The 20,533-nt window shown below is 45.5% G+C and overlaps 1 protein-coding gene across 1 annotated transcript in view; it reads left to right on the top strand.

The window, feature by feature from the left end:
- Window positions 1-9,901, top strand: part of NSDHL (NAD(P) dependent 3-beta-hydroxysteroid dehydrogenase NSDHL) — a 42,652-nt gene extending 32,751 nt beyond the window's left edge. The window contains exons 6-8 of the mRNA XM_085630391.1: window positions 1,749-1,891; window positions 4,017-4,119; window positions 8,471-9,901. Of these exons, the coding sequence (XP_085486517.1) occupies window positions 1,749-1,891; window positions 4,017-4,119; window positions 8,471-8,803 (579 nt within the window). The 3' untranslated portion in view covers window positions 8,804-9,901. The remainder of the gene's footprint in view (window positions 1-1,748; window positions 1,892-4,016; window positions 4,120-8,470) is intronic.
- The last annotated feature ends 10,632 nt before the right edge of the window (window positions 9,902-20,533 follow it).

Raw genomic sequence — 20,533 nt, 5'->3', positions numbered from 1 at the left:
GTGTAATTCCATTTGGGGATGAGTCTTGCAGACCTTGAGAAAGATGGCCGCTGACAGCAGTCAGGGGGGTGACCGTGCAAGGATGAAATTGATAGTTCAAGCAGCCTTCAAGGAGTTTGGCCAATAGGTCAGTGAGGGAAAGGGGCAGTACAGTGTGATTTTGTGATCACTGTAGTAAAAGATCATTAAGGAGAATTTCTATCTGTTAGAAACACCTAGTACTTCGTCCTACTTAATTTTCCACCTAATTTGCAAGAAGTATCCTTGCAAGAATATGCTAGATTGTCTCCTTAATCAGTAGTATGTGCTGTACTCTCAGGATAATACTGTTTAGTATGCACGCCTGGCATCACATATCTATAGATTTCAACAAACCTGGAAACCATTGCATTCTGCTGTCCGCAAATATGAATGTTTTTTTATTGAAAGCCTGTATTTTGAGTATTTCTGGCTCTCTGGGTGCTGAGTTGGTGAAGCCAGTATGACTCACCATGGCCAGGATGCTCTTGCTTGTATGCCTTCCATAAGTGTAGAGCGTTCCTCTTGCTTGCGTAGTTCACTCAAAAGTAGAAGCTGGAAGCAAGAACCTTTTAATATATTAGTTTATTTCTTTTTCAAACCATACTGAAAGTGAACAGAGTTACTGTTATGGATTTTAAAGATCTTGTGACCTGTGTTTACTTATCTATGTGGGGATTCGTATTGACCAGGAGTAGTGTGAGAATATACGTTGGGACACATTTTAATCCCTTTTTTGTTTTCCTGTTCAAACGCAACCATGCCCCTTCTGATTTTTGCATTTTTTAACGTTGTTCCAGATGCGTCACTTTTACATACGTGATTCTCGAATGACTTTTAGTGGGTATACCTTTTTGCGTTGGTAGAGTCATTGTGTTATTGCACTGTTTCTTTTGTGAAATTTTTGTACAACACATTTTTCTTCAGTACATCTATTGTCTACAGTGTAACTAGTGTCTCTGAAGTGCATGTGCAATATCCCCTCTGTAACGCACATCTGCTCTGCTGTGGATATCCATTTGGTGATGTTAAAGTGTTATCGTTTTAAGGTGATTACAACAGTAGTGTTCAATGATTACAACAGTAGTGTTCAATGATTACAACAGTAGTGCTCAATGATTTAGTCAACATTTTTCTATTGTTTATTATGTGACCTTGGCTCTGAAGACATTTTGTTTGTCTGCAAAAAAAAAAAAAGGTCTCGTCCAGTAGTTACAAACTCCGCTGGTACCACTTTGTTTTTTTATTATTTAGCCTACAGGCTACATTTGCATCTAATATGCTGTTTTTATTGAACAGTTAACTAGCCTGTACTTAACTGTCTTGTTTTTGTCCTGCTAAAAAAGATAGTTAAAACATTTTGTTATCCAAGCCCCACTTCTTTTGGCTGTTTAAAATTGGGAATTTTCCAGTGGTGATGCCACTGGAACAAGTCTGCATTTGTAGCTTATCTGTTTCATCTGGAAAAGCTGAACAGTCTGGGGCTGAGTTAGCTGAACTTTTTTGGTTTGTATGTACCTGTGTCAAATCTCCATTGAGACCAAGTATGGTTAAAAGCAGTGCTGTGGGGCCGACGGAAGACTGGAGAAGACCGAACCGCGAGCTGCACTGGTGGAACCATAGTGGAGAAAAGAGGGATGTTCACATGAACACTGAAATCAAGGCCTTGTTCAGATCTGTGTGTTTTATCACGGTGGGCAGAATGTCATTTCACTCTTTTTCCTCCGCAGGAAGTGCTGAGTGCCAACAATCCAGAGCACAACTTCCTAACCATTGCAATTCGCCCTCATGGCATATTCGGCCCGCGAGACCCCCAGCTAGTCCCTATCCTTGTGGAGACGGCAAAGAGCGGCAAAATGAAGTTCATGATTGGGTAAGGACATGGCTCCTGTTTTTTTTCGTGAAGGTCTCAAAACGTGCCAACTCCTTCAAACCTAAGTTGTCTGTAGTATCCGAAGCACAGTTAATGTATGTCGAACTTTGCTATCCAGGAGAAAACGATAACCTCTGGCCTTACATAATCTGTGCTAAAGAAACAATTGATGGACGGAATGCTGGACGATGCAAACATTCACCCCCAGTCACAAGGATCTGGGTTTAATCCATCATTATTTTGCTCACCACACCACCCCAGTTTGGACCCAGCCATACGCAAATCAGTCTTCACCCTGTTCCTTGTGGGAAAAGTCCAGCCCGAACTGCCAAGCCAGATCCTCCCTGGACCGGAAACAAGCATCCTGGGACTGGTTTCAGAGCATCACCCTTCATCAGCCAGGCTAGCTTGAGGGAGGACCTGGCTTGGCAGTTCGTGCTGGACTATTCCCTTGAGGCACAGGGTCAAGACTGATTTGCATATGGCCAGGTCTAAACTGGGGTGCCATGGTGAGCAAAAGAATTATGGATTTACCCAGGTCTCTTGACTGGGGGTGAATGTTTGGATTTGTTCTGCATTCCGTCAATCAATTCTGTCTTTTGCATAAATAATCTGTATCATTTGTTACTGTAGGTTGGTTGCCTGGGTTAGTCCAATTTTAAAGGTTTACATATGAGAAAGGCCAAATGCTGCCTATGTGAAGAATTCCTTCCTTCCTTCCTGTCTGTCTTATGTTAGGCTGGTGTAATGCATACAGACAAACAGTTGATTCTCAAAGGGAATCTTAACTCTTTACTTGTAGATGTACTATTCGCAAAGGGTTTGGGTTTTCTGTTGTCCCTGATCACACAACTCAGCAATAGTAGGTCTGGAAAGCTGCACCAGTCACAGCTTCCCAGGTCTGTTACTGAGTGAGCCGTGTGACTTTTGTAATGGCTACTAGTTTCCCAATGCAGAATTTTACATACTACAGTTTCACACTGTTGAAAGGCAGCTGGATGTGCAAATGATCTTTTTTTTTTTCTTCTTTTTTCTCAATGTTGGAAATTAATTTCAATGTGGAGAAACCCCTCCCCCTACACCCCGTCCAGGCATTGGGCTGATTCATTCTGTTTACTGCCCTGTAACAGTGATTACTCCAACCATTTGCTGGAGTAAAGCTATGGCTGGTTCCAGTTTGAGAACGGTTTGGATAGGAGGTTGTGAATGCCAGCTAACTCGCAAGCTTGTGGGTGTTCCTAAAGTTCCAAAGCCAGCCAGTCCTTGGAGTTTCCACCTCCCACCCCTTCTATGAGGTGTACTACTTAGTAGTTGTGCATACTTGTGGTGTACAGTTATGCAGAAGTAACTTGGTTTACCGCTGCTATGTCACCTTCTGTCTGTACCTGGCAACTGTAAATCCTGCCCTTGCACTCCTAAACCTCGTTAAGAGCCACAACGGCCTTGTGAACTGGGTCTAAAGCCTTCCTATTTACAGCCGATACTGACGATGCTTAGCTGATCGTTGATGTAAAGTGGCACATCATGCTGGCACCACTCCACATTCTTTATCCTTTGCATCTAACTGATAATGAGAGCAAATCACTGCATGACACACCCCAGGGCACAGGGGACTGGAGCGGTGTGCAAGACGACAACCCAATGAGTGAAGACTAGCCATCCACTCCCTGCATCTCACATGCTGGGCAGGCAGAGCAGACCTCATAACTGAACTTATGAGGTTGGGTCCTCAATGTTTTGTAGGTGAAATTTGAATAATAACATCTTGTACCAGGCACCCCATTTGCTGTGGTTTCCCTGACCAACAAACCTTCTCCTCCGTCTGCTGTGGTAATTGTGTAGTAAAGGGTGTCCATCTGTTGTAGTAGAATAATAGCTTTATTCTGTAGCACAATGATGGGCACCATGTGGCACCTCCATGTCTCATGCCAACGAAACCAGGATCTGTGCTCGCTCACGTCTCCAGGGGAAACCCAGCTCCCCTTTACTTCCTGATTCTGATCTATTCTATGTGACTGCTTCCCACCACAAAATGACATCACTGCAGGAATTCACAGCTGGGTGTGCTCACTGTGTGAGTTGTTGATTTTACTAGACTTTCGTGACAAATGTTTTACTCTTACAGCAATGGGAAGAATTTAGTCGACTTTACCTACGTGGAAAATGTAGTCCATGGGCACATACTGGCTGCTGAGCATCTCCAAAAAGACTCGCCATTGTGTGGAAAGGTAATTATCTTGTTTGCTTCATAAGAACAATAGTTATGTAGTCAGGATGTCATTTTCAGTGACTGAAATGACTAAGTGTGCAACTCTTCTTCTGAGTGAACCATGCATTGTCCCTTCAGCCTAAGCCTTGAACCCAGTCTTAAGCGCTTTATCCCTCTTTCCCTTCAAAATGTGCGCTCTTCTTTCCTGTCCAAGCGTGCACCTTTCCTTTCTAATCAACAATGAGATTCACCTCCCAGGCACAAGCCTGTGCTCCCCCTTACCCTCCAACCTTCTGAGCACCATGCTGTGCCTCCCATGCCAAGCATGACTCTCCTTCCTGAGAGGGAGCCTCTACCTTCTGTCTCTTTCCGGCCAGACCTGTACTTTTCTCTCTCCAGGCCCACGCTTGTGTCTTCTGTTTCTGTGGGCCCCAAGCAAGCAATAGATATCCTGCCTCAAATCAATCTTTCATAGATTCGCATGCTTGAATCGTTCCCCCGTTGTCGAGATGGGAGTCCATAATCAAGCAGTGCTAAATACATTTCATAAGCTATAATGGCCCTAAGCCATCTTATCTGTAGCCTATCTATTCCTTTTTTTTTTAAAAAAGGACCCAATGTTGGAACACAGCCAATCGGCTATCAGCACCCTCTAGAACACTGCAACAGAGGCAGATTCCCTTAGATTTTCACTATTCAGTTTTTCTCAGCTTCCAGAAGTTTCTTCAATTTAGACCTCATGTCTGCCAAGAGGGGTCTTTTCCGCCCATGTAAGACCTGTAACAAGAAAAGAGTCCATGTGGCTGATCCACATAAAGAGGACATTTATTGCCTTCACCCTAAGCATGAGGTGAGAGAATGCAAGATCTGTCGCACCTTTTCATCTAAAACCTTCAAAGACCGAGAGGGAAGGTTGTTGCTGTGGTTTCAAACCACTAAGGTTCAGACGATTTCATCTGATGAGGCGAGTGAGAAATCCTCCACATCTCGTAAAAGGGACAGATCTAAGGACAGTTCCTCAGGAGAAGGCAGGGAACACCATAAACCTTCCCAGGACTCCCAAGAGCTCTAAAACAGAAAAAGAGTTAAGTACTCCTCAGAAACCTGCATAGTCTGTGCTCTCTACGCCATCTAAGAAGGACAAAGATCGCCCAAGAACCTCCTCGTCAGATCCTGTGAGGCGAAAATTGCGTTGACGACTATAAATGCAACGATGGCAATCTTGGTTCCTGTGTCATCTACGAGGATCTTACTCTACAAGAGCCCATCAACAGTAAAACCTCCATCCTTGTCGAAGACTGTCAATGCCCTCCCATCAATGAAGGTTCTGTCGGCGAAGATCCAGTTGACGACTATCTCGCCGACTAGTTTCCTGTCAATGACTACCACATTGGTTGCTTTTCTGTTATCAAAACATTATTGCACCGTCGTCGAGAGCATCAATGCCGGCACCGCTGCTGACGACTCAGACGATGGAATTTGCATTGCCGGTTACGTCTGCGCCGTCGACGAGGGTTGCTCAGGTTACCAGGGTGACCCAGACTTTTCAGCATCCAGTCATGCTGCAATACAGTAAAGTTTCTCCTTTAATCCCATCGCATCTACTGGAGGGCTATGTTGATAATGAGGATGGCGATGGTGATGGTCTTTATGGTGTAGCTCACAGCCCATCGGAGCTGCATGTAAAATGTCAGGGCGACGAGGATGAAGACTACCACGATGAGTTGCAATATTATCATCAGGACTATATGGCTCCACATCATCAATACCATACATATGGTTATCATCCAGACCCGCGTCTCACAGAATTGGCCCATCTGCCACCGCCTCTTATACGGGACTTGCAGGCTATGCTTGCGGATTACAGGGAGCGTTTTCCACCGCAGAAGGATGAGCCCAACAGGCCGGTACCTCGGTCACATCCACCAGTTTCACCAGTTGTTCAACCACCAACCACGCCTGTAATTGTTCCTTACCCGGTGCCAACTGACCCTGGCATAGGGGACACGTCTTCTTCGGATGAAAAAAGAGTAGAGTGAGTTGCCTGCTCCAATCTCTGCTTCGGATGCTTGGGAGGATTGTCATACCAACACCATCCCCCCTCTGCCGCACCTGCCATCAGATTCTCCTCCTGAAGATATTGGAGGATTCCATACATTAATGGAGAGGGCAGCCAAGAGATTTCATTTGCCTATGACGGTCAAACAGACCGAATGTTTCTTATATGATTTTAAAGAGGACACCAGAAAATCGATACGTTCCATTCCAGTTATAGATTATATTATATATAAGGTTCCCTCTGCCAGGGTCATGGGGGAATTCCCTTTTAATGCGACGGTCTGGGATATATGCTTACGCTTCCCCCCCCCCCCAATCCCATTAATTCCCAGGGTACCGACAAAGGTGAAGACGGAAGGCTGTAGTTTGATCCTAATAGCGCCATGATGGCCCAGCTGACAGCACAACCACGATGTACTACCTTAAATGGAAGCGGTTTTGCTTTTGGTGCCAACGAAACAATTTGCACCTGCTTCAAGGGCCCCCAGAACGGATTTTGCCATATCTCCTTTCTTTGGCAAAGTCAGGTCTCCCTTTCTCTTTGGTGAAGGTTAACCTGGCTGTGAATTCCCGCTACAGGAAGTCTCCTTAAGTTCCCGCTCTCTGTACTTCTAGTCTGGTAAAGCAATTTATGAGGGGCCTCTTCCGGGCTTTTCCCTCTGTGCATGCACCCCCTCTGGAATGGAAGCTCAACTTGGTCCTCACACAACTAATGAGGCAGCCTTTTGAACCAATTCACAAAGCAGAGCTAAAGTTTCTCACCTGGAAGGTAGCCCTCCTGCTAGCTTTCACTTCTGCAAGGAGGGTTAGCGAAATCCAAGCCTTTACACTCAAGGAACCATTTCTTCATTTCGCTGAGAACTACGTGGCTCTCTGAATGAATTCGACTTTTATTCCCCAAGTCCTGACACAATTCCACCACAATGAACCAGTGATACTTCAGCCTTTTGTCACAAATCCAGCTAGTCAAGCAGAGCAAGCCTTACACGCGCTGGATGTTAAAAGATGATTTAAATTCTACCTGCATAAGACCAAGCACAAGAGAAAGACTGATCAGCACTGGCAGCTTACGGACAGGGCCGAGAAGGAACAGCAGTAACTAAGGCTGCTGTCGCCAGATGGGTCTCCTCGGCGATGACAAGGCTAACAAGTCCTCAACAAGAAGAACTAAGGCACACTCCACCAGGGCAGTTTCTACATCGGCAGCGCTGTTCGCTGGAGTAACACTAGGAAAGATTTGCCGTGCTGCGGCATGAAAAAGTGTCCACACTTTTACGCAGCACTACTGCAATCTACGCAACGTGAAGATGCAGCCATGGGCCAAGCGGTACTGTTATCGCTTTAATTAAGGTGGGCCTCTTTTCTGGTAAAAGAGGAATTTAATTTTAAGTAAAGTGGCATAGCTTTGTTTACTTTCGTTTGCTAATGTTTTTCGTTGGATAAGTCTAGCAATTAAGGAGTGACTTAATTGTTTTATTTTTTGTTCTTTTAAACACTTCATTGGGTGCATCCTGAGTATAACAGCATGTTAAGACTTCAGGTTTTGTTTATAGAAAATTTTTCTAAAGCTGTCTAGAAATGAAAGGGTATGTGTATGGTTACAAATGTCTCTGTTCTATCGAAATAACTTGTGGGATTTATGGGTTGCCTGTATCCCTCCTTCCTCTTACAGTATAATTTTTGGGTACTGGTTGCTACTCTGATTCAAACGTGAATCTATGAAAGATACCCCAATACTTGATAAGAAAATATGTTCCTTACCTGTAACTGCGGTTATCCAGTATTGGTATCTTTCATAGATTCACATGCAATCCACCTTACTTCCTGCAGAGGTAGTTCTCTTTAGTTTATGGGATTCTTACTTCCCACTTGTGCTTAGAAAATCTGAGACAATTTGCCTCTGCTGAGAGTATTCTAGAGGGTGCGGACAGCTAATACGCCGCATTCAACATTTAGTACTTTTTGAAAAAGGTCATAGATAGCTGTTGTATCTTCAGCCTACTTATGACAGTGTGAGGGTATGTTAAACTTTGCACATACTCGTTTGCAAGAAAAAGAAGTAAAATGCATCTTGAGGTTTTTGTGGCATGGAAAGGAGTTACCCTTTTCTGGAGGAGCGGGAGTTGTTCTGCTGAAGTTTAGAAAAATTGTGGACTTCCCCCTTACTTTTCCTTGGATGCCAGTGCCTGCTTATCCTGTTATGAAATAGACTAGTTTAGTTTGTGTGCTTCCTCACTACTCATGACCATGTGTGATGTTTGCTCATTGTGATCTCTTCATTACGTTAACTGCATTCTCTCTCTCTCCTACAGGCATATCACATCACAAATGATGAGCCCATTCCATTCTGGACTTTCCTCTCCCGTATTCTTGTGGGCTTGAACTACGATGCCCCAAAGTACTGCATCCCCTACTGGCTGGCATATTATCTGGCACTCTTCCTGTCGCTCATAGTGCTGCTACTTAGTCCACTTGTCCGGATCAAGCCAACCTTCTCCCCCATGCGTGTGGCTCTAGCAGGGACGTTTCACTATTACAGTTGTGAGGCAGCCAAGAAGGACATGGGCTACCGTCCAGTGGTCGGACTGGAGGAGGCTTTGGAAAAGACCATCCAAAGCTATCCACAGCTGCGTCGGAGTGTGTAGGCGCAAGCAGGGCCTGCGGGCTATTAAGAGGGACATAGGCTACCAGCCAGTGCTCTGCTTGGAAGAGTCCGTAGAGAAGAACTTTCAATATCCTGGATGTGACTGAGCGCGTAGGACCGAGCCGACCTGCTGAACCTTGTTCACGGCAACAAAGGCTGATGCTTGCCTGACTGGATTGAAAAAGCAACCTATGAGAGGAAACCTTTACAAACTCACGTACCCTACCATGCACTGCTGGTGATTGACCTCTTATGCCAGCTACATGGTGCTATGTTTTGCATGGCATCTCACACCTGCTACTTGTACATTTTGTCTGGTTCCTGAAATGATTGAAAAAGGAAGGTGGTGATGGATTTTGCAAAGCAGCATCTGCACCATGTGTTCTCCTAAAAGTGTTCATGAAAGGGGACCTTTGTGCGTTGTGGCTGGTTGTTGTGACAGATGAATGGTGAGATTTTGTGAAGTGACTGCCTGAGTGAAGCAGTGATAATGGTCAGTTGTCTTTTAAGATTTTGAGATGAGTTGTATGAACTGTTGGGTGTGGTTGGCTCTTGAGCTGGAGTAGGTGTGAATAGTTTGGCGTGGCTGAGTGTGTTGAAGTAGAGAAATAATGATTGTGTGCCTGAGCATGTAGATAGTTGGCTATGCTAATGTGAGTGCAGGAGTTTATCAGTGTGATTGGGTGTGCCCATGTGACTTCATAAGAGGGACAGTCTGATTGTTTTGTTGTGCTATGGTAAAATTGTGTATGAATATTTGAGTACTGGAACTTTCCCATTTTTGCAGGGGAGTGGATTGTGTTTAAATTGTGCTGTGGAAAATGTTTACAAACTCTTGACTGGCACTGTGGAAGCCCTTTTGGACTTTCGAACCTGGACGTTGATTGTTAGCCGTTGATGGATGAGGGCTCTTGATTGCGTCGTGAAAAGCCAACATTGTGAAAGGTTTCTGGACCAGAAAATAATTCCTTTTACTATCCAGATTTTATACTTCACTTTTAGTCCTTAACTGTAGAACTCTGTACTGCCCACTACCATCCCTGCTGGTTGCTGTTCTCCCGTTTTGTTCTTGCTCATATAAACATTCCATCATCTCTTCTTTTCTGACTGTTCTTTGTGTTATAAATCTTTCCTTGGGTAATCTCATTGGAGTTGTGCGCTGGAATAAAGATCTAGCTCTTTATTTGAGATTCCTGTGGAGAGATGAGTTATTGTCATTCCTTTCCCACGTCTTTGGTTTGCTCTGTAAATTGGTTATTGTTAATTTCCCATGTCTTTGGTATGCTCTATGGTCTGCCGAAGTCATCCTTCTTTCTTAGCACTGACTGCTCATAAAACATTCCCCATGAATGACATTAGCTACATTTAAGGTGGAATCTGATTGTCTCACTTGGATGTTCGGGAGAGTGTCCTGCCCTCTTTCCTCATCACATGAAGGAGGGGCTTGTCATTTGGGCAGAGACCTTCTGACAGCAGAAGCTTCAGCAACCACAGTAGGCTAAATGCTCGTCACCAGTTCTTGCCCCTAGACACCACTGTTCCCTATTAGAGATTCACCCTTTCTGGAACCTCCTGTAACTGATGCTGAGCGAGCTGTCTTCAACCAAGCTGTCTGCTTTTCTTTGCAGGGTTCAGTTTGAAAAACATAGTGGTGAAGTAGATACACAGCATGTGTCTAGAGTACAGCTAGTTGTCACCTTAATGCGCAGCTCTGAAAGTCTGAGCTTTGGGCAGTTTGAGAGAAAGGTTGGTGTGCCCACCCCCAGCCCCCACTCACAGGGTTGGTGTGCCCACCCCCAGCCCCCACTCACAGATTCAACCCCATCCTCATTATTGCTCCAAGTTTCATCTTTGATCATATCGGATCTCAGTGGATTGACCATTTACGTTCCCAAAGATGTGTTCCTTGGAAGGAGTTTGAGGGGAGACAATCCTTCCTGTCCACTCTCTTTACCACCCATGTTTCGCCCATGAAGTGGACCTCCCTTACGGAGACACAAGAGCATCTGCAGCTTACACTTTGGTTGGGGTTGTAAGTACTGCCTACACTTGGGTTTATTACACATTATATTTCCCTCTGTACTGAAAGGTACAAACGGAATGTTGTGTTTAGCAAGCCTTCTTTGTCTCACGTCGACTATGCCCCTGGATACTGATAGAGGTCAGTGTGTATTCAGAATTCTCTCCAACATTTCTAATGTCTGAATTATTCTAATATTTCTGCTCAGTAGAACTTGCACTCAATATAACGTTTCTCTTTTTCTTGATCAGCATTCAGTATTGGGCTACTGAGTCCCAGGTCGTTAAGTTTTTAAACCCACAGTTGTTTGTGTTCTTTGCTGTACTGTTAATTTTCCTTTTCTCCATGGTTGTGGCCATTAGGCTGCCCTGTAATCAAACGCAATGAAAAATGTCCTAGCTATCGTAATGGAAAGTTTCAATTCTATTATGAACTCTGAGGCAAGGATTATGCCTTCTTTCTTCACTTTATTAAACAGCAGCCAAAACAACACATAACAAACTACCTTTCCCATGAAACCTAAGGAAAAGGTAGTAAGAAAAAATTGTCTAATCAGCCGCAGACTTGGATCCTCCAATCAGGGGCGACATGGACCAACATATTCTGACTCCACTGGCTTTCCATCCTCTTTCGAAGCGCGAAGTCAGCTGGTAGCTCACATTCATGAGTCCTGTTTGTTTGTTTCTGATCCTGCAAGAAAAACCAGGAAATTATTATCTAGCCAACCCCTGCAACGTCAAAGCCTGTGAAAACAAAAATTAGTGAGGCATAGCACAATCACATAAATAGTTTTGTTCCAAACCATACAGTGTTAAAACTGTTTTACTTACTCTCATATGGGGAGGGCAATGTTCAACTGAAGTGTGGAGAAGTGTGGCTCACTGGTTAGAGGAGGCAGACCTGGAAGCAGAGGTCAGCCCGGGACCAGGGTTCAATTCCCGGCTTGGCTGGGTCTTGAGTCCATAAATGTCCATGGACTCGATAATTCTCGCTCCAGTGCCTACTCGACTCATGGGTTCACACTCTGCGACTCTGGGCAATAGCTTGCTTAATCTCCACATGGGCCCCTCGCGGCGGGATGCCTGGCTTTCACCTTGCGGATGCCCTGCCGGGTTATCTCACAGGGGAATACCAGGACGGGTTCCCTAAGCAAGCGCTTAGAGACCGCTTGGTGATTTGCGCTATATAAATTCCTGTACATTTACATTTACATTTACCCAGGGTGGGATAATCCTCGCCTCCGAGTCCTTAATAGAATTGAAACTTTCCGTTACGATAGCTCAGACATTTTTGATTCTATGTCAGGACTGGAGGTGAGGATTATGCTAGTTCAAAGCTTACTCACAACGAGGTAGGCCATATCCAACACAGGCTTGAAGTAGAACCTTTTAAATGTGGAGTCCGAAGACCAGTCCGCTGCGTTGAGGATGTCCTCCAAACAGGCTCCTAAGCCAAAAGCCTTAGAGGCCATAACCCCTTGAGTTGAATGGGCTCCAAAATCTCTAAGGTTAATTCCTGCCTCCTGCATAACCCACCTAACCCATCTGGCTATTGTGGGAGAAGAAACTGCTTTAAACTGTTTGCGTAATTCAATAAGGAGCTGCCGCTCTACTGGGGGACAGTCAACACACAGTTTCGGGGATTCCAAAAATTCTGGGTAACTGATGACTCTCGTGTGACACTTTGTCTGTGGAGAGTGCAAGTCACCCCATTAGGAGTGAACATCTTGCACGTGATATATAAAGCTCTCACGTCAGAGACACGGTGGCAGGAAATGAGGCAGAGCAGCATGGGTAGTTTGGCCGTCAACTCTTTCCGTGAATTATGTTGCCAGGACAGGAACAGGTTAAGAACTTTGTTAACATCCCAAAGGGCTGAATACCGGGGTTCCGGAGGAAGGGACGATCTAATGCCTCGTAAGAGTCTGCAGACTAGGGGATGTTCACCAACCGCCACATTGTTCAGCGGTATGTGACCAGATGAAATAGCTGATCGAAAAGTATTAACTGATCTGTAAACTAGTCCTTCCGAGGCTAAATGAGCCAGGAAATTCAGTATATGAACAACTCCTGCGTCCACGAGATTAAGACCCCATCGCATACACCAACGGGACCATCTGCCCCATGCGGATCTGTACCACTTGACCGTACTGTCTGCTCACACTCTGGACATGCACTCTTTTTTTTGTTAAAGTATTTTTTATTGAATGCAAAAGGCACATCGACAGACATAGCTCTGCGCCTACAACCCGGGGTCCGGCTACAATGTTGCAAATATCAACCCAACAGCACAGGTTATCCCACATCCCGGAGGCCGGGCATCACCGTGTGCAGCCGGTACAGCTCCTGCAGCATTCCAATTCGCTTTCACAATTAGTCATTGTCTTTGGAGTAACCCCCTGCTGGACATGAACTCTTCAGCCTTATCAGAAATGCCTGGGATTTCCCAACGTCTCCTGTAATCCGCCATACCATGAGCCACAACGAGTTCTTCAGAATCAGAGGATGAGTAACTCGGTCGGGGTTCAGGAAGAGAGACGGAAACCGGGGGAGTAGGATTGGAGAATCCCAAGAAAGTTCCAGAAGAACTGGATACCAAACTTGCGACCTCCACAGGGGAGTGATCTTTACCATCTCTGCCCGTTGTCTACTGACGTGGGCTATTGCCCTCGTTATCATTGCTAATGGAGGGAACGCATAACCCTGTTCCAGACTCCATGCTTGGAGAAAGGCATCTGTGGCCACTGCCAACGGATCCGGTCTCCAGCTGAAGAAACGCGGAAGCTGATTGTCTAATCTTGAATTAACAGGTCCATTAAAAAGGGACTGAAAGACCTCCTGATCGAGTTTCCAGAGACTGGAATCTCTGAAATTGCGGGATTGGAAATCCGCTACCAGGTTCTCTACCTCGGGGAGATACTCCACCGTGACTGACACCTGATGATTCAGGCAGTACTGCCAAAAGCTGGCGGCTAAATCTGAGAGGGCTTTGGATCTTGTGCCCCCTAAATGATTGATATAGCTGACGGCTGAAATATTGTCCATCTTTAAAAGAACTGAGAACTGGACTCAGTGTTGTCCAATAGCGAACGGCGAAAGAGCCCTGTAGAAGCTCCAGGCAATTGATATGAAACCTCCGTTCTTGAGGAAACCACAATCCTGTGGAAAATTCGCCACATCTGGCCCCCCCAACCTTGCCTGCTGGCATCAGACTCTATCACTAGGTCTGAGGTGGACCCGAATATTGCCCAGACGTTCCAGGCTTCCATGTGCTCTAACCACTATGTGATCTCCTCCCGGGCTTCTTCCGACAGAGGGACTTTGTAAGAGTAGGGACGTCCCCTCCGTAAGTGAGCCGCTGTGAGGCACTGGAGCGCTCGATAATGTAGAGGGCCCAGGAAGATGGCCTGGCTGGAAAGGGAGAGAAACCCACAATCCGGGCCTATTGTCTGAGAGAGAACTGTGATTTGGTGAGCGAATGCCTTAATTTGTGACAAAATTTGGAAATCTATCTGGGTGGAAGACTGATAGTTGACGAGGTGGAGTCTATAATGAAGCCTAGAAAGGTAAGGGTCTGAGAGGGCGTTAGGATGGATTTCGACTTGTTCGCCACGAAGCCTAGACCCTGTAGAAGATCCACTGCTGTTTTGTGGTGGCAAGAGAGCTGGTGAGGGCAAGTGTCCATGAGGAGCATGTCGTCCACATAGACAATCATTTGGATACCCCGGGCCCTCAGGAACTCCACTGCTGATCTGAGGACCTTGGTGGAGCACCAGGGGGCCGAGGAGAGGCCGAATGGAAGGGCGGTAAACTCATAAGTCTGTTGACTCCACATAAATTGGAGGGAGCGACGATTGGGAGGAAAGATTGGGATAACCAGGTAGGCATCTTTCAAATCCAGCCATACCATCCAGTCCAGAGGTCGCAGGACATCTCTAAGGAGGTGAATCCCCCTCCATTATGAAATGGCGGTAAACCACCCACTCGTTGAATTCGCCTCCACCTGTTTTGTCTACTAAAAAGATGTTGCTGACGAACCCCCGTGGATGAGGGGTTGTCCGGGCGATAGCCCCTTTGGCTAGCAGGGAAGAAACGTCTGACTGTACGAGGCTGAACTCTTGCTGAGAGAACTGAATGGGACGTGGTCTCAGTTCTTGAAAGGGTTCGTCTATATAATCTATATGGAAACCTTGAACCGTGTGGAGTACCCAAGAGTCCCCTGTGATGGAAATCCAGGCCTGGAAAAAATCCCCGGCCGCCCCCCTACACTTAAGTGGGAAGAAGGGAGAACACTCACCGGGACTAGAGGAGGACGCTGCTCCACGATATCGACGGCCCTTGCCTCGACAGCCTCTAGTGGGATAGAAATTCCCAAATCTTGTCTGGTTTTAGTACTGATATCTGGGGCCTTATCCCCTTGGAGGGGGGGTGGCTGGAAGGGTGGCCGGTCGAGCTGCCCCTGTCTCGACCGGCCCTACGGAAAACCTGGGGGAAAACCTATCTGATTGATGACTGTGCCTTGTTAAGGGAGGTGAAAGTGTTCACAAACTTTCCCAACTCCTTGACAAACGGCTCGTCAAAGTCCCCCTTAGACCACTGCCCCCGCCTCTGAATCGGCAATGTCCCCTAACTTGGGGGCCACCTTGATGAGGAGAGATCCTCGCCGTTCAGTGGAAAGGGCACAATTGGTATTGCTCAAAAATACTACGCCCCTTTGTGCCCAACATGAGAGTGCCTCCAGTGAGATTATGGATCCTGACACCTTGGCCTCTTCGTCCATATCTAGAATTTTTGTGAGGGGTCCTAAGGTGTATAGTAACTTGTCCATTCCGGTGAGCGAGGATGAATAATGTCCTTGGGGTCTACCATGTCAGAGGTGTTCTGGGAGGGGCGGAAGGGAAGCCAATGTCTAGAAGAGCCTGGTTCAGAGTTGGGGGTCACCTGCATCATTAGGGGAAGTGCCATCTGGGGTCACTGGCTTCTCCATCAGTGGAAGGGACAGTTGTGTAGCTAGAAAGGCTTGTTTGAGCCTATCAAACGTGTTAAGGTTAACCCCCGCGTCCATGGGTCGTTTGGGTGGAGGAGGGATGGTATCAGCAGGGGGGGTAGTGTCTGGGGGAACAGTCAGGGGTACCTGCGCCATAGGCAAAGCTGTTAGGCGAGCTAGGGCCTGATCGATCTTCTTGGACAGTCTATCCTCTAGGGGTGTCATAGCTTCCCCCACAGCCCTATAAATCATCCTCATAGTCCATTTCCATCACTGCGTGGGACTAACTGGGTTAAGTACTCAAAAGGTCTGGATGACAGACCTGCAGCCTTTATAAGGGTGCTTAATACTGGCTGGGTGTCAGCCAACTGATATAAGTGAGGAGGCCTCACAGATTTTTCAGGCACAGCCCTGGGGAGACGCAGCCTGGACCAAAACAATATATAAATAAATAAACCCCCGGTGACCTGGGTAGCTTCCCCACAAGTGCAGTGCACTAAATACAGACCCTGAATACAGCAGGGCGTATGACACACTTTTATCGACTCTGCTGCTTGAGTTCTTTTTGTCAAAAAGCAGCAGAGCGCAACTTTAATGAGAAAGATCGTACACCGTTAGGCGTCTCCCCTCAGGCCACAGAAAACCGCTCAGGAAACTACGGCGCGCTGCTCAATCCCCCTCAGGGATTCAACCGCGCGCTGCACATTCTGCACGGTCCTCTGCGCCTCCTGGCGGTGGGAGGACTGTGCCGAGCTGACAGATCCAGGCAGACCACGTAGGAGCGGAAACGCTCCAGCGGCTAAATAAAACTTCAAAGGGAAGCGCAGAACGAATGCACACGAAAAACAGCAGAAAAAACACCGCGCCATCAACCTCACACAGGGAAAATTAATTAAAGCAAAACTGGGAAATAAGAAACACAGAGCGTAGAACAACCAGAATAGATCAAAGCAAAGCTTGAGTTCATAAGCAATTATATCGGACATATAAGAGTCATTCGCATATAGATGCCACGGTTATAAACCACACAAACACAATATGAGAAGAAACAAGAAGAACACTTCTCTCGGCTGCGCAGCAGCGAAGAAAGAGGATGGAAAGTCAGTGGAGTCAGAATATGTTGGTCCATGTGGCCCCTGATTGGAGCATTCAAGTCTGCGGCTGATTGGACAATTTTTTCTTACTACCTTTTCCCTAGGTTTCATGGGAAAGGTAGTTTATGTGTTGTTTTGGCAGCTGTTTAATAAAGTGAAGAGAGAAGGCATAATCCTCGCCTCCAGCCCTGACATAGAATTGGTATTTTGGTGCAAACTACAGAATCCATTGATCCCTTTTGCAATCTGTGGTGCTGCTCCTTTCCTCATACATTTTATAATGTCAGAACAAGATGCTTAAATACTTTGCACCATTGTGCTTTCTAGTCCTGCGATTTTAAACTAACCTGTGACCCATCAGATAAATAAAAGTTGGTTTTTTAACATGGATTTTAGTGTACTGAGTTATGGGGATCAATAGATTTGCAATATGTACTTTAAATTTACCTTGATTTAATAATCTGTTAACTAAAATTGGATCATGGTACATCTTTATCCAGGTTTCTTTCTCAAACTGCCCACAGTATCCTTAATTGTGCATAATGTCAAATTCTAATGTCTTTCATATCCAATAAGTTCAGAAGCAATATGCATGATTTCACATTTGAAAGGCATGTTAAACCTACCATTTTGTACATGTAAGTGCAACAGTCTACTCTACAGCCTGCAGAAATGTCTGCCATCTACACCAAGAAAATCCCTAGTCCATAACTGAATTCAGCAAAGACGTGACCTATGAACCAGGTGAGTGCCTTAAATAGAATCCCCCAAAGCAGGACTGGGATTAGTTTGATAGTGAATGTTCAAAAGCAGGGATGAACCCAGACTGGTTATAAAGCGAAATAAATCGGTATCACGTAAATCCCGTGGCCTGGTGGGGCAGGGACAACCGGGAGACAATTCTCTCCTGCCCAGTGTTACAACAAGACTGAAGCTGGAAAGGAATGGAAGTAGATTTAACAGCACACCAGTGCTGAAATATGGAAAACTTAAAATAAGACCCGCATAATTAGGACTGCAGATCCGGGCTTACCATGTTGATTGGTGTGTTCTTTATAAATACTGACGGAAAACAATCCGGTTCCTGTTTCTGTAGCGGGAAGCGTGTCTTCACTGAATGACCGTGTCGACCAGCACGACTACCAGACCAATAGCTGTACATTGACCGCTTTCTGTCAAAAGTCAAGTTTTCCCTATGACGCTTCTAAAGGTGTAGATTTGTACATGGAACTTCTTGTGTTGCCATTGAATTTCTACATGTGCTTTTACTGCAATGTGATTTCTTCCGGATCAGCAGTGTTGAGGTATGTGTGGCTGGTTACAGCCCTGAAACCTTACAGTCATCTATGGTAAGTTTAGATTAATTGATTCATAAAATGTGTTCATGTACTAGTTACAGCTTCATTTTATCACAGCAAGCATTCATAGAGGTAATCCAGTAAGAAAGTACAACAAAGAAAAAACCACACCCCAGATTACTGCCTATAAGAAAGAGAATGTTATCCATCTCCAGACCTTTAAACATAGCTAGGGTACAAAAGAACAGAAAAAGGCCCCATGGGGGCTATTTAACTGCACATTGGGAGAACGTCTGAAAAATTGTCTGCTAAAATATCTTCACGACAACCTACTTGCAGAGGTGGTGGTATTTTGTTCATGGCTGCAAAAAGAATACTACACAGACGTTGACAGAACTCGTAGTGACGCAAAGTGCTGTAAAAGCTCCTCCTTGAACCCACAAGTGAAAGTCCCTTGAACCCACAAGTGAAAGTCCCTTGAACCCACAAGTGAAAGTCCCTTGAACCCACAAGTGAAAGTCCCTTGAACCCACAAGTGAAAGGCCCTTGAACCCGTGAATAATAAGGCGTTGGAAAGTTAGACGAGCATAAAAGGACATTTTCTCCTTCATATTTTGTGTTTAGAAATTCCTCACCTGACATTTTGCCTAAAGTAGGTGAGACGAGGCTACCAAACTATTGCAGTTTGGAACTACATACTTGAGCTGATGTCTAGATGTAAGAGATTTTTTCTTGAAGCAGTTTTCTGCATCAAGCAGATTTCCTGTGACATGCACCCCAGCAATGGAAGAGGGTCTGCTAAACCCAGTGCCCAAGCTCTGGTTACTCTAGCGTTTGACTTTCCTCCACAGAAGTCACCAAAAAAGTTATTGACCACACACCCAAAGCCTGTGTGGCTCCTGCTGAAATCCTGGTCAATCAGGGTGCTGCTGCTCTGCCTCAAATTCAAAAACCCTTTCTTTTCCTCGTCTTGAGGACCACCTGGGGGGGGGGGGAGCTGACTGCTCTGGGATACCCAGCTCATATATTCATATATGGCTAATATTTAAAAACTCCATACCTAACATTTGAAAAATCTTTTATGGTTAAAATTCTGTTCCTGAGCTGTCTGCCCATGAACAACAATTCATTTAGCAAACTTTGTCATGAAATCTGAGCTCCTACTATAGCAAGGTAGTGTTTTGTCTTCTAGTTGTAATCCTTATAATTCCATGTTTCTTTACTGTAAACCAACACACAAAACACTGCTGTAATTGGCTGGCATCTATAAAGTGTGTGGTGTAACACTGCTTTTGGACAGTTGTAGAGATTGGATAATGCTCCTAAAATGTTTTCAAACTGGCAGACTTTATTAAATGCCTGTCTCGTGTGCAACAACTGTTCGGCCATGACAATGGGCTCGGCTCAACAATGGGAGAGTCTTTCTCCTACTCAGTACTGTGTACTGGGCTATGTGTCCTCTTCCGGACCTTTCTGCGAATGCAACAAAAACTGATCTTTCAAAATGGACAATGGACATCTCGGTATTCTAGACTACTTCCAAAACCTATCTTACAATGCTTGGATATACGTGGTGCAGGCTAGCGCCTAGATCGCGACCCCTGTAGGTTCTTTAGATAATCATAAGGCCTCAGCTTACTATCTCTCTTGGTGCCCGCCTAGAGATTCTCAGTGACTCCTAGTTAATAAATTAGAAAAGGAATCCACCAGCTAGATGGATGGATAGATAGAAAAATCTGTTAGAAATGGGGGTTTCTGGTTGCCAGAGTATACACCCTATACACGCAGGGGACCACCACTCTTGTCAGGGTAAGTGTAGTACACACTAAATGTTTACCTGTGCTCACCCTCTTGTAGCTTGGCACAGAGCAGTCAGAATTCACTAAAGAGGCAGTGTGTAAAGTATTTTTGCACACTCATTCAGAAACACAGTGAAAACACCACAAAACTACTCCACACCAGTTTAGAAAAATAGCCAATGTGTATCTGGGTAAAACAAGACCAAAACAACAAAAATCCACCATACACCAGTCAAGTTATGAATTTTAAAAGAATAAATCAAGTATAGCTCTTAGAAAACAATAGCTCCAATGGGGCTAACCGGTCACGCTTGAAGTTGACAAATCCACAAAGTCAGTCTGACTTCGATGGAGCGAGGGCTGGCGTCTGGAGTCACTGGCATCGGAAAGCAAAGACCATGCAAGACGCGGTGAGATGAGGCATCAAGGAGGCAAATGCGGCACTAGTTCCTTACTGTTTTGCAGGTCATTGGCACATCAGCACTCGAGTACCGTGAAATGCACGAAGGAGGTGATGCTTTCTCTGAAGTAAGT

This window comes from Triturus cristatus, chromosome 10 (assembly GCF_964204655.1).
Source record: "Triturus cristatus chromosome 10, aTriCri1.1, whole genome shotgun sequence".
NCBI lineage: Eukaryota > Metazoa > Chordata > Amphibia > Caudata > Salamandridae > Triturus > Triturus cristatus.
The sequence above is the reverse complement of the archived record's forward strand: the minus strand, read 5'-3'. Positions and strand labels throughout refer to the sequence as shown.